This window comes from Pinus tabuliformis, chromosome 5_1 (genome assembly GCF_031772625.1).
Source record: "Pinus tabuliformis cultivar Carrire ecotype Pingquan chromosome 5_1, CPIR1, whole genome shotgun sequence".
In the NCBI taxonomy this organism is placed as follows: Eukaryota; Viridiplantae; Streptophyta; class Pinopsida; order Pinales; family Pinaceae; genus Pinus; species Pinus tabuliformis.
In genome coordinates, this window is record NC_142305.1 from 447,064,554 (window position 1) to 447,080,025 (window position 15,472).

The following is a 15,472-nucleotide window of genomic DNA, read 5'->3' on the forward strand; positions in this document are numbered from 1 at the left end:
GCCCCATGGTGTTGTGAAATCTATTTTCTCCTGATCATCCAAATGCACAAGAATATGATTGTACCCTGAGAAATTGTCAAGCATAGACATTCTTTGTGAACCAATAATATTTTGCAGAATTGAATCCATCTTGGGAAGAGGATAGTTGTCCTTTATTGAAGCCTTATTCAAATTTTTGAAATCAATACAAATTCTGATTTCTCCACTCTTCTTTCTAACCGGAACCAAATTTGCAAGCCAATTTGAGAATCTGATTGGGACAATGATTTTAGCATCAAAGAGTTTCATAATTTCCTTTTCAATCAATGGCATGAGAAGGGGATTAATTCTTCTCAACTTATGTTTGAATGGTTTCCCATTTTCTTTAATAGGAATAGTATGCTGAATAATGGAAGGATCATATTGTTTTAAGTCAGCATAACTCCAAGCAAAAACATCAACAAACCTCTTCATGATCTCAATATATTTGTATTTCATATCAACTGAAAGAAACTTTGAAATTTTGATCATCTTAGGTAAATTTGATGTACCCAAGTTGCAGCGTTCTATTTCCTCTTCATCAGCTTGTATCTTTGGCGATTTGAACACATCATTCTGATCAAAAATATTTTCAAGAGGAATAAGACCCTTTGGTATTGAATTATTCTTTAATTGCAAGACTTCAGAATTTTCATTAGACTCAACAAGCATGTTTTGTTGATCTACTTGAGTACTTTCAAATTCTTCTTTTAGTTCAATAAAATTCTTCTCCTATTGATCATATTCGAAAACTTGCCAATTGGTGATATTATCTAGTATAGCTGGTCTATGATGAACTTTAATCTCATATTTCTCAAAAGAATGAATAGGAATGACAAAAAGACTTGCCGAAACAATAAGAGAATCAGCAATAGAATTTTGGTCTCTAGTTTTGATAGTGAAAGAATATGCTTGAAAATTTTCCAACATATCTAAAACTAGATTTCTATATGCTCTCATTCTTACATCCTTTGTTTGATAGACACCCTCAACTTGTCTAATAACCAATTTGGAATCTCCAAAAATGGAAATATTCTGAGCCTTCATTCTTACCAAAACTTCTAGACCCAAAATCAAAGATTCATATTCAGCCATATTATTTGTGCAATCAAAATTCAATTTGTAAGAGTAAAACTTACTCTCATCACTTGGACTTGTGATCCAAATTCCAGCTCCTACCCCTTCTTTTCCTGCTGATCCATCAAAGTACAAAGACCACCATCCCTTCATTTCTTTGTCATTTTCTTGCTAATTTCCTGAGTGTTGATTTGTTGTTTTCATTTCTTCCAGTCCACTATCAACTGACTCATTAAAAAGAATGGCAAATACAAGTTCATTATCAAATGAATAAATAGGAAAGTTCTAAGGTTTATCTTTGTTGCTTACCATATAAGCCATTCTAGTCTCCTGATACAATCTCTTTTGCTCACCAAAAACAGGAATGGTGGCATAAGTGAGGTCCATCTGCATTGTGCCTTTGATTTTTGTTGCCTATGATCTTGATAGCAACATCCCAAACTTTGGCGGAATATCAGCCACAACAATGTCCATAACAATTGTCTTTGCTGGGATTTGTGTTAGACCAACAACAACATCTTTGATTAAACCAATACATTGGACTCTTTTTGAATCAAAAGAGAATAAATCCTTATATGGTCTTGTTACCTGTAATCCTAACCTCTCCATAATTACTTTAGGCATGAGATTATGAGAAGCCCCCGAATCCAACATAGCATTATGTAAAGTCATATCATGAATACTAATGCTTACATAGAAAGGAGGAAACTCCTCATTTTGATCATCTTCTAACCTTGGACCCAAATATATAGTAGGATTATCTTCTTGGACATTTAAAATATCAGCAGCTCCTAGTTGTGAATTTAACATCTCTACAAACTTGCTTCTATATTTATTTACCTTGAGAATCTCACTAAAAGGGACTGATATTTTAATCTTTGAAATTTCATTCCCAAGGTTGAAAACAGAAACAGATTTTTCAACTTCTTTGATAGGAGGAGGAAGTTGAGTGTCCTTTTTACCAAGTGGAGAGTCTGCCTCGCCTTCTGTAACCTTTGGGGTATCTTTTTTGCGTTCAGCAACCTTTGAAGCATCTTTCTTGGGCTGTGCTTTATTTGCAATAATCGGCACATTTATGTTTCGAAGATTGTATTGTTTTTTCATCTCAAAGATAGCATGTTGATGCCCTTTAAAATAATCTGAAGGTTCTTCCCCTTGATTGGTTAAACCTGACTCATCATGTTCTTCCTTAGTCAAGAAAATTCCTGACACCTCTTCATCCAGACAATGGATAGATTCTTCAGGAATTTCAGGATCATCTTCTTCATCAACCAAATTTTGTTGAAAAGGAGGTCTTACTGGAGGATCAGGTTGTTGATTTCTATTTTCTCTTGGTCTTTGTTGGTTTTGAGGTCTCCTGAACTGAGGGTTTCTAAATTGAGGTTCATGTTGTACAGGAGGAGCAGAGGTGTTTCCAAGAGCTAACCTATCCATCAACTTCTCCATGGTTTTCATCATTGAGTCTAATTTATCTTCAGGAGTTGAAGAGGAAGGTTTCTCTTCTTCTTTCAATTTAGCTTTTCCCATTTTTTATTTTTTGGCAGCTATCATGTTTACCTCTACCTTTACTGCATCATTCTGCATATCAACAAGTGTAGGAGATTCTCTTTCTCTTAGCAAGAGAGAGAAGTCATAATCAAATGCTTCAGGCTTCTGGAGGTTTCAAATGAGCTGGAATTGAGTTAAACACTTTATTGAATCTTTTTGAAAAGTTTTGGACAGTTTCATCAGATGCTCTTCTAAGGTTGTTATATTCAGTAAGTGCTTGAACTGGATTAGTTCTATTTCCCCATTTCCTTAGAAAGCTATCTTCAAACTCTACCCAATTTCAAATGCTTCCTGGTGTAAGAGCTTTGAACCATTTTCTAACTTCACCAATGAAGCTTTGTGCAAACAGTCTTAATTTCACATCCTCATCATCGACTTCTTCTCTGTCAACAAAATCATTGAATTTGTCTACATGTTCCTCGGCTGTAATTTCTTCATCACTACCCCAGGTAGGTATCCTAGCAGCATATTTACCAGGCAAGTCATGCAAAACAGTAGGGAGCATAAGTGGAGCATACCTAGCAGGTGCAGTCATGATTAAAGGAGGAACAATACTTACAGGGACAGAGGATGAAGAACTGATATGAGGAGGGCTGCTTGGTTTTTGAAAGCCACTAGGAATAGTAGAAATAGAAGATGAGGAACTGATATGAGGAGGACTACTTGGCTTCTATAAACCACTAACAAATGAACTCCAATTTGGAAGAGGTAAACCAGCTTTAGATTTCAGCAGGACTTCAAAAGGGTCAAGTTCTTTTAGTTTATCTAAAGCTTCCCTTTCTAACAATAGCTCAGAGGTAACAACTTCCTAAAATTCTTCTTTGTCTTCTTGTGATACTAGGGCTGAGGTGTCAATTCCTCTTCTTTGCAAGTCTAAGATAATACCAATGAGTTCCTCTTCATTTTCTGATCTAAACAATACTTCATGAATTTTATCATCAACTTTTTTGTCTTCAAGACTTCTTGAGAATTCAGAGAGCAAAGATTTTGAATGAGATGGAGTACCTGATATTTCTGAAAATATTTGACTGGCCCTTGAAGAAGTGTTAGGGTTGTCTCTAATGGTAGGTGGATTGGGATCAGGATTGCTCCATTTGTATCTCCTTCTCGGAGCCACCTTTAAAACTTTAAAAGTATGGAGTCACCAAGGTAGATTACAACCTCGAGAAACTTTTTGAGCTTCTACTACCTTCAGAAGTTCAACTTCTTAATTTCGGGAATGAGTAATCTTCAGGCTCCCGGCAGATGCACCAAAATGTTATCACAAAATCTGACCTTGATAGGCTACTGATCAAGTAGACTCTGAGTAACTCTTTCAAACCAATCTTTTGGTTGAGGCTTAGCCTCCTCAACCTGAGAGGGCTCTCTCACTAGGTTTAGGGTTTTTGATTAATCATTAGATGGCTAACTCTAGGAAAAAAATGAACAAAAGTACAACTGGTTGGCTGGTTGAAACTATTAGTAGTAGATATCCATTGGGCTATGGATTCAAAATAGTATTCAACATAACAGCATGATCATAAAAGCATGGAAGTCAAGGCACTTAGAGTTTAGGTTTAGGAATAAAATAGTAACACAGTGAAACAACGCAGTTTACAAGCATGTGAAGGAAGTTAGAGAATTTTCCAATGAATTCTAAGTATCACAAGCTCATAATACTGCAAATAAGTAATTGAGCAAAGCCATAAGAGCATCAGACACATAAACTCTTTGTGAATCTTGAGTAGTCAAACTAATCTCTGTATTAAGTATGAAAAACACAGTTTTTTACAATAACACAATCTTTCCTTCACTAATGAAATTTCCAACCCTAAGGAATTCGATTTTCATTCTTATATAGAACTATACATCATTGGATACTATCATCCACCTTTGGAGGAATTCAAATTCCTAACTCAGACACCTATCTATTCAAAAACAAACTATTTAATTACAACTTGACAGTTAGCTGTCTTTTAAGAGTCCTAATGCAAATCGGACTAAAACTCCTAAAACAAGCCTTGAACACCCTTATCTAAGTCTTTAATACGTTGTTTAATCATCTTCAAATCTTGTCCTCGAGTTTGATGATGACCATGATGCTGTTGCAAAACCTGTTATGTTATGCCTTAACTGCCCTAAAAATCAGGAGACAGAGTTCCTCTTTTTTAGGCCCTTAACCCTCTTGTGCTTATCTTCAAATGATTTTCTGCTGGTGTATAGGTGTCAAGCATTAATAATTTCGTTGAAACATAATTTTCCACCTGTGCAAAAGGGAACTCAAGCATGTGGATGAAGAATGACTGTGCTTACAAAAATATTGTTTTCGTAGCACAATCTTCATTTTATCTATGGAGTACTCCTTGAAGCTTTGCTACATGCATCCCTGCCATCTGAGAGTTCACACATGAACCTATATCCATTAGAAACTTCAAAACTTTGAACTAATCCAACATTTCCTCCATAATGCATCTATAAGAGCCAAATGATCACCTTCAGTAGTTTCGTAGAGCGCTACGAAACTGTTGTGTGTGTGTTCCTTTTCAACATGGCCTACAAAAATCAATGGTTTGGGAGCTTTTTCCAGAATTTTGAGAAGACTAATGTATTAACTTGAAATCAAAATCACATCCCTTCATAGATGCTCTTCTTTGCAATTGCTCTTCCTTTCTATGCCAAAATTCTTTTACGTGCCCAAAATTATTTCAATACTTCTCCTTCACTGCCTTTCTTCAATACTTTGTTTCATCATTATTGTAGACCCATTTTCCAGAGTGATTAGTTGAATTCCAAATCTCCAATTTTCCTCCTCAACCCCTTGTTTGTAGCTCTAAGTTGATTATTAATTTTTCTCACAAATTTGGCTTCTTTGATTGCAGGGACAGTCCAGGTAAAGTATTGTTGTTCACTGCTAACTATTTCTGATTTGGGCACTCTTTCAGCCTCCCAAAGAGCCTTCATCCTTTTGAAGTTTGTCTTTTCAGCTGCATGTTCTCTTGCTCTCGCCCTTAGCTTAGCAATCTCATTGTTGGCAGCTTCTAACCTTGTTTCCATGACTTCATAACTGGCCTTTTGCGTTTGAGTAGAAGGAACCGTGTTTTTGTCTCCTTCAAGTCTTGAAAATGGTAACTCTAACTCTTCTTGCACAACAACAAAGGCCTCTTCTGTTCTCTCCAATTCAACATTGGACTCCTACATATCTTGGATTGTCGGGTTAAGGGTTTTCTAGGTTTGAAAACAAAAGTTGTAACCTCATCCTTAAATTCCATTTTTTTAGAGGATTTCACGTTCTTCGACTTCATTTGATCAACCTCTGTTACATTTGCCTGCACCAAAGGGGATTCCGTAATGTCAATTTCCCTTAAGATATCACTTAAGTCACCCTTCAAGCTTGAACCTTCTCCTGAAATCATTGTTTTCCCCTTTTCCTTTGCAATCTGGCTCCTGGTAAGTCTTCTTTGAACTGGTTTGTTGGATGATTGTTCTGGTGTTTCTCCTTTAAGCTCATATATCTTTCCCTTGGAAGACTTAGGAGTTTCAAGAATTACTGCTGGACTTTTAGCTACTGAGGTTTTGCTTGCTTTTTTCTTCACCTGCTTCCTTGGCTTTAACTTAGCAAACCTTTTTGCCCTAGTCATGGCAGACCTGATAGCTTCTACTAATGAAGCTTCTTTGACCCTAGAGCTAGTACCTTCACCTTGTTTTTCTATTCCAAATTCACATACAAACAAAAATGAAGACCAATCTTTTTTGACCCTTTTGAGTTCATGTAACACTATCAATTTAATTAGGCTATGATGAAACAAGGAAGTCTCACACCCTTGGGACTTTAGCTGAATTTTATCTGCCATCATAGCTATACTTCGAAATAAGAAGTAAGGCAAATCTAGAGAAATCATACCAGTAAAATGTAAAAGAAGTTTGAAATGATATGAATATACCTTCTAATATCTACCTTCACAAGTGAAGTAACGCTGAATGTTGAAGAGCAGGTTGGTGTAGCTGTCCTTGATGTAGTCTTTGGGAACTGCTTTGGTTAAGTCATTTTCTGAAAACTATGGCATCAGGAACACCTTTCATGGTTCCATGTTGAATCTAAAGTTCTTGAACCAGGCCTTTTGTCCCCTAGGAATTTCGGTGACCAATGCTATAACCTCTGGAGAAACCTGCATATCAAGCATTCCAACCTTTGTCTTTAAACCATCAAAATGAAGTGCAAACTCCTTAGTTACTTGGGTATTCCCTCCTTGCAATTTTTTACAAAACTTCCAGCACCCTACTTTCTTGAAGGCCTCTACAATCGTTGTCTCTGCTTAGGACCTCAGTGTTTTCTGGCTCAGTTCTCAAACAATGACCAGACCTGTGGTGCTTCTTTTCCTCTGCCATCTTTTCTTCTGAGTCCCTATAACAAAACCAACTTGTTTTGATATTCAATTGATCAACCTCGCTTGAATGTTGGATGAGGAAAAACCTTGGTGAATGATTCCCAAAGTCTACTGTCGAAAACAACTCTGTTTCAAGGGTTTGCATGCAACTTAAGACGATGAGACTAGCAAGCTTCTTTGAATTTTGAAATTATCATACATAATGACCCCTAAATTCAAAATGATGAGTTTGGAGTGGTGGCATGCTTGTGGATTGACTTGTAACTCACACCTAATCATGAAAATTCTAACGGGTTTTTACCGGATTGATGTTTGACAACACTGTTTTTACGAATCCACGCTTTCGTAGTGCACTACGAAAAGAGCAGTGTTTTCGTAGCGCAACACTGTCTGCGCTACGAAAACGTAGTTTCAGAACTAATTTCAAAATTTTCAAATTTTCCTTGAGCTATGAGTTTCTAAACAAGGTTGTGGGACTCATGAGACATCAGAAAGGGATGTTAAGCTTTATTTGGACGCAAATGAAAAACTAAACCTTTGAGACTCCTAACCTAACACCTATCCACTAAGCATAAGATGACATGACACACTCATCTAAGACCATGCAAAAGAAAAAGTAAACTCTTGTTTTAGTGATAACAGCTGGTTATGGAGGAGTCATAAGAGATGAAAAGGGTTTCATAAAAACTATTTTTCATAGTCATTTGGGGAAAGCCACTAATAATATGGCAGAGCTCATGGCCCTTGAGCAATGCTTAGAAATCTTGAGGGACTCAAATCTACATAATACCATAATTGAAGTTGATTCCGAATTGATTATTAATTCAGTCAAGAAAATTTGCTATGGCTCAGCTCCAGACAAAGTATCGAGACATTGGCGGCTACTGCAAGTCTATCAACGTATTCAATCCCACTTGCAGAACATGAGGACCCTTAGTTTTATTCATGTGCGCCAAACAGCCAACAAATTAGCAGATATCTTGGCTAATGAAGGCATACTCTGTTCTAAGAGAAATAAAAAATATGACTGGACAGAGATCCCCCAAGGAAGATTGAGGGAAGAGTGTCTCAGATAGGCGACTTCAGACAAGGAGTTCCATCAGAGCAGGGGAAACAGGCAAGATGAAGACTAATGGAAACAAAGGACTTTTAGTCTACACGGTGAAGCAGTTCATGGAAAAATGCAAACGGGATGTCAGGTACCCAGCCTATATCTATCTTTGGTCTTCGAGCGGGAAAATGTACCCAATACTCTACAAACCCATGGTCCTCAGGCGGGATACAATATATAGGAATAGTCTTCATATGAAATCGAAATACACTAAATATGGCCTTGCAATTAGCTATGTCGGGAGCATAGTTAACGTGTTGGAAAAAAGATGGAATAGATGCAATCCTATGAATTTCGCGTGACAAACAGCAAGGTGGTTAACATGCCAAACAGACCCGAAATTCACTTAAGTGGTGACTTTATTAGGCTTCGGGTTTGAAAGGGTTGTTAAATCCCGAGCTAGTTTCTCAACAAGGTTGGGATCGCATGCATCTGGGGGATTTCTGGCCGATAACATGCTCGAGGGTTATCCTCCTTGGCGGACCCGAAATCTTTTAGATCGCTGACTCATTACGCTTATCAGGTCCGATTTAAAGTTTAACGGGTGTGCATATAGGCTTTCCGATATAGCTTCCCGACTGTTAGATCTCCGGAGGTAGATCACACAGTATTGGTGAAGGTTGGCTTAACGGAGGTCACGTTGTAATGTTTTGTGGGCCCTCGGCCCGGATTGTGGGCCTTTGGCTCGTTAACCAAGGCTTAGTGTGGCTCGATAAATCTATGGACCACAACGCCTTTGGGTTTAATGTACATTATGTAATTTGTTTTTAGGATAAAGTTGAATAGAAGGACCTACTCTCACTTCATCAAAAAATAATATATGAATTAAGGACACAAATTTAAAAAACATGTAATGGAGATTCATCCTATTTTATCATAAAAATTTATAACTCTTTTAATAATATTTTTTAATTAAAATAAAAAAAACAAAAAGGCAAAATTTCCTTTAAGATAAATATCAATTCTTTATCTTAACCACTACTAAAAATATTCTATATATATATTTATAAATATTAAATCTATATCATCCACTTATTAATTATTAATAATTAAAATTATTGAAACTTTATTTCAGAATATGCAAGTGTCAAACATTATCTTTATTGTGGTTTATTTCTTTTCAATAATATAATTACATAATTTTAAATATTAAAAACTAATACCATATCAATATTTTTTTCTCCCATAAAACCTTTAAAATAATATTTTAAGAATTATTATGTAATTATTATATTACACTCATAACTCACTGCTGGTAATTTTCCTTCCAACTTACTCATGATCATGGTCATGAATTTTACTTTAAATAGTTAACACTGGAGACATGGCATGATGTATAATGATCTGTGAATTTTTAATGTGTGTGACATGTCTAAAGCAAAAGGTTAGACACTGAACTTCAGTACAAAATAGCTGAATGTTATATGAATTAAAAAAAGTAATCAGTGGTGCTGCAGTCTCTCCAAGTCCATCAAAATTGAATAGAAATTATTACTCACCCACTCCCGGGGTCCATCGAAATTGAAAAGAAATATCCTAACCATTGCAATTCCAAATGGGAACTGACATTGTAAAACTCGACCACCTTCCGGGAACCTTCTTACGCCTCTTCAAATGTTGCATGCATAATGAGAACAAATAGAAAAAACGAGAATATTAGATTGAAGGGTTGTTTCCGCTGAGTTTCATGGCAACTTACTCCAATAAAACATGACCTTCGTAAGAGGAATTGCAGGCTGCGTTTCCGTGACACCGAAGTAATCTCCTTATATATATGTGCTCTCAACTGCAGGAATTATTGTTGAAATATAATTCAGTCTCACTCATCCCATATACCAAACATGGTGTGTGATATCGTCAGAAATTCTGCGGTTTCTAATATTTGTGTCATGTCTGTGTATTGGAGCACTGTTGTGTCCATGGCACTGAGTTGGGTGCAGAAGATTTACAGCTTCTGCAACTTTTATGCTTATGTTTGGGTTTCTCAGATGATGGAAAACAAATTTTCTGGCTTTGGCGAACCCAAAGACTCGGATATAATGGCAGCTGGGGAATACGAGTCATCTGCATCTATGAATGATGAGAGGAGCAGTGAGTGTGTAAATGAAAAATGCGCGGCTATGGTCCATAGATGGGACGTACCTCGGTTGTTCAATACTTTGGACACCAATGGTGATGGCATAGTCAGTGCAGAGGACGTACAAGGCTTACTGCAAAAGTTTGGGATGCCATACATCTCTGATGATAACATGAAAATCGTGATGGGTTGTCCGGGGCATATGAGCTTTGATGACTTCTGCAATTTTTTTCAGAATCTGTGGGAGGAAGCTCATGAGCATGATGAGACGGAGGAGAAAGTGGTTATGAAGGAGGAGTTGGAGAAAGCGTTCAGTGTTTTCGATAAGAATGGGGATGGGTTCATTAGCCCATGTGAACTTCAACAGGTCCTGCTCAGCTTAGGACTTAAGGAGGGACAAGATTTGGAGAATTGTGAAATGATGGTCACACGGTTTGATAGAAATTCAGATGGCAAAATTGATTTGGAGGAATTTGGGAGGATGATGACCAACCTCTCTTTGTAAATGTGGTTATACACTCTTATGTGTAGAAAATAAAATAAAAAAGAATTTGGAGAGAAAAAGTTTATGGGGAAATTTGTGGATTTTCATTTTCGAGTTGATATTAAGGAAATAACTTTTGCTTTTATTTTTATTTTTTCAGTTGGTTAGTGATTTGTGGAATTAGCCTTTTTTTTAAGAAATAAAATTATTTTACTGATATTTGATTTGCATCATAATGACTCTTCACAAGGGTGGTTCCTTCTAATTATCATAAAGATTTAAAGATGATTAGTCATTCAAAACCAAAAGCAGTAATGAAATTTAATTTAACAATACTAATAAAATAAAATTAGTTTACATTATAATTTTGAATTGATAATAAAGAAATAAAATTACTTGGGTACTTAATAATATTAATCATAATATGATAAAACTGATAATTAATTTTCACTGAAATAAAATATGGTTTATTAACTTTTAATAAAGTAAGAGATTTTTAGAAAAAATTTAGAGTTTTATTTCTATGCTCTAAAAATATTAAGGGGAGTATTCTAAGATTACTATAGATTTATTAAGTTAAGGTCAAGAAAGATAATAGTGTGAAAATTATCTTAAAAGTTAGATCTTATCTTAGTATAAATTTGACAATTAAGAGAAAATATTTTTCATCTTCAACCTTTTTAGTGTCACAAAGGTGACAAACTCTTTCATCCCATAGTGTTTGTAAATTGATCAACTCAGTGTGAAACTCATGAGAATTTGTTTTTATTTTAATCATCTTTATTTTCTTCTTTACACTAATCAAGATAGAAAAATAGTTTTTATTCTCCTAATTGATCACCTCCTTATAATATCTTAATTTCCTTTCTCCCTAGCTCTTTACCACCCCACAATTTCTCCTTAAATTTTGATGTAGTAACATTTTCAATATTATCCTTATTTTGCACAATGATTTCTTCCTCTGTCCCACACTAGGCTAACCAAGCACTTTCGCTGAAGATGATTTCGGCTAGAGTTAGACGAAATCCCGTCTTTCATGTTGTTTAGCCTCTTCTTATACATAAGATAGTTAGTCATAACCATTTTTTCCCGAAGAAAAAAAAATAATTTACATTATAAAAAATGGAAATTACATTCAATATATGCATCTTTTGCATTCATTAAGTATGCTAATAGCCACCTAAAACCAAAAAAAGAAGTTCTAATTAATAGGCCCTATCGTGTCTATGACGGGTCTCAAAAAATATGAAATAACATTAAATATACATTCTTGATTTAGAAACTCTATCATGTTTATGACCTGTCTTAAAAAGATATGAAAAAACATTGATATATACAATAGCCACCCAATGTGCTAGTTAATAAACTATATAAAAATGGTAGTTAAAAATAGATTAACCCTCTTGTTGCTCCAGTCGCAAGCCCTCTAAGAAGGGTCTATGATAGAATTTTTCTTATGCATCTTCTATCTTCTCAGTGATCTTCCAAGTGCCCATAACCTATAGAGCACTAGCCTTAGATAATGATTTTTTTGTTGTGTTTATTTCCCTATATATATGTGACGACGAGGTATACAATGAGAAACTTGTTTTAGATGAAAAATATCTTCTAATATAGGAGACAGTGTGTGCAAGTGACATCTCTAAATATTATTGAAACAAATTATGATGATCATAGAATCTCCAAAAATATGTAATTGACGACATTCTTTTTCAATAGAAAAAAGAAGAGAAGCTTACCTAACAAATGACCCTCTATGCTCTTTAAATAGAGATCATGGACCAATCGAGTGTTAAGCCATGGATCAAGTGTTGGTAATACTGAGGAGAGAATGAACCATTGGATCACTTCATGTCTAGAACATATCGTGACCATCGGATTGTAAGTTACAAAAATTACATACTAAAGAAACACACTTTACATAACTATACAATAGACCAAGTTATACTTAATTATTTCCTATGTGTCATAATATCCTAACATCCCCCCTTAAGAACAACTTGGGATAAGATTGAAGGACGTACAAAGATGACACAATAGGAGATGGAAGGAGGCATTAGATCCTATCCCCCCTCGATGACAACTTCCTGAACTCTAAACATAAATCGAAGTTTAGTAAACTTTGCCTCTGTGAGAGCCTTTGTAAAGATGTTTGCAACTTGATCATCAGTTGAACAATAGTGCACTTTAAGAACATGCTCATGAATGAGCTTTCTGATGAATTGCATGTGTAATTCAATGTGTTTGTTGCGCTGATGTTGGACTGGATCTTTACATAGTTGAATGGCACTTTGGTTATCACACCAAAGTGTAGTCATATGTTTCTACTGAAAACCAAACTCTGACAGGATCTGACGAAGCCACAGGGCTTCCTTACTAGCTTCAATGGCACCACGATACTCTGCTTATGCTAAAGAAAGATAAATTGCACTTTGTTTCTTGCAAGCCCGTGTAATGGGTCCAGAACCAAAAGTGAATATATAACATGCAATAGACTTCTGATCGTCAGGGTCACCAACTCAATCAAAATCAGTGAAACCAACCAATAGAGGAGATGCTTCTACACTGTAATGAATCTCAAACTGAATTGTACCTCTATCATAACGAAGTATTCTTTTAGATTCTTTCCAATGAATTTCATGTGGTTTTTTCATAAACCGAGCAACAAGGCCAACAACAAAGGAAATGTCAGGACGGGTATGAGTCAAATATTAAAAAAAAATCAACAAGTTGTCAGTATAAGGTTGCATCAACTTCAGGGGAAGTACAAGTGACTGAAAATTTTGCTCCAGATTGAAAGGGAGCAGGAGATGACTTAAAGTCTTCCATGTGAAATTTGCGTAGAAGATCACATGCATAATTGGACTGGGAAAGGGAAATACCTTCTTTGGATTGCAAGACTGGAAGACCAAGAAAAAATGCAAGTGTACTAAGTCTGTCATTTCAAACTATTTTTTAAGGCCAAACTTCACAGGGTTTATAAGGTTGGGATCACTACCAATAAGGATACAATCATCAACATAAAGAAAAAGAATGATAAGAGACTTACCCACTTTCTTGGTGTAGACAATATTGTCATAATGACACCTAGAAAAGCCAATATCTAAAAGAAAGTTATCCATTTTGGCATACCAAACCTGAGGGGCTTGCTTGAGACCATAAAGGGATTTCTTAAGCTGACATACAAGGCTGGATTTTGTTTGTATAAATCTAAGAGGTTGTTCCATATAGATTTCTTCATGCAAGTCCCCATGCAAGAAGGGGGATTTAACATCCATCTGATGGACTTCCCATTTGAAAGAGGTAGCAAGGGAAATAACAAGGTGGATTGAGTTCATTTTTGCAACAGGGGAGAAGGTTTAAGTATAGTCAATGCCTTCAACTTGTGAAAAACCCTTAGCAACAAGATGAGCTTTATGTTTATCAACTTTTTCATCTAGTCCAAACTTGGTTCTGTAAACCCATTTGCATCTAACAAGTTTTCGTCCCTTCGAAAGAGGAAAAAGGTCCCATGTATCATTTTCCGATAATGAACGATATTCTTCATTCATAGTTGCGTCCCAATCTGGATGCCATGAATCTTCTGCAAAGGTGTCAAGATCATAATTCGTTGAAGCTTGAGCCAGTAAAGAAGAGGCTCTATTGAACTGAGAACGTGTACAACGTTGATCTCTAGGATCACCTGCAAGAGAACCTGTTGCATCCCAAGTAGTGAAAACCCATTTTGGAAGCTAAGCAGTTGAAGGAGGATCCCAAGAAGGTGGGGGAGGATTGTCATCCTCATTGTCATCATCTGAAGAAGGAATACTTTTAGAAGTAGAAGGGATAGAGGGAGGTGGCACATCTGTCGAACTAGGCTCGTAGGCTAATATATTTTCAGCAAACTTTACATCTCTTCTAATTATAACATTTTTGGATTTAGGTTGAAGAAGTCTATATCCTTTGACATCTTCAAAATATCCAACAAAAATACATTTTTCACTCTTAGGTTCTAAGGCTTTATGTTTCTCATCTAGAATATGGGCCCATGCTTCACTTCAAAAAACATGAAAGTGACTTACATTTGGTTAAATTGAGCTCCATGCTTCTTCTGGAGTGATATTCTTTAAAACCTTAGTAGGAGTGTGATTTACTATGTAATTTTCACAGTTAATTGCTTCTGCCCAAAAATTAAGAGTAAGTCCTTTAGATTGAAGCATGCAATTAGCCATTTCCTTTAAGGTGTGATTATTCCTTTCAGCTACACCATTTTGTTGTGGAGTATATGGAACAATATGTTGCAATTGAATCCCATGCTCAGTGCAAAAGTTGATGAATTTGTTGTTAACATATTCTCGATCATTATCAGATCTTAGCTTAATAATTTGATGTCTCGATTGTTTCTCAACAAAGACCTTAAAGGCCAAGAACATGTTAAAGACTTCACTCTTGAGTTTTAAGAAGTATACCCAAGTGCATATGGAGAAATCATCAATGAAAGTTAACAAATACTTGTAGCCAGAGAATGAAACAACTGGAAGTGGACCACATAAATCATTATGCATAAGCTATAAAGGGGTTGAGGTATGTCAAGAGGCAGGGTTTTCAAAAATATCCTGATGATGTTTTCTGAGTACACATCTAGAACAAACACCATCTCTGCAAGATACCATAGGAAGACCTGTCACCATATTTTCTTTACATAGATTTTGAAGGGAGAGATACTTTAAGTGACCAAATTTCTCATGCCAAAGTTTGTTCACTTCATCATTATGAGCAACAAATACCGAGGGAAGAGTTGATGACACAAAGTT

At 35.9% G+C, this 15,472-nt stretch overlaps 1 protein-coding gene across 1 annotated transcript; it reads left to right on the forward strand.

The window, feature by feature from the left end:
- Positions 1-9,942: 9,942 nt before the first annotated feature.
- Positions 9,943-10,700, forward strand: LOC149165403 (calmodulin-like protein 3). The gene has a single exon (XM_089429799.1). The coding sequence runs from the start codon at positions 9,960-9,962 to the stop codon at positions 10,698-10,700; it is 741 nt and encodes a 246-aa protein (XP_089285925.1). The 5' UTR covers positions 9,943-9,959.
- Positions 10,701-15,472: the final 4,772 nt, after the last annotated feature.

Coding starts and splice junctions, on each gene's coding strand:
- LOC149165403 (XM_089429799.1), top strand. CDS start 9,960: ATGGTGTGTGATATCGTCAGAAATTCTGCGGTTTCTAATATTTGTGTC.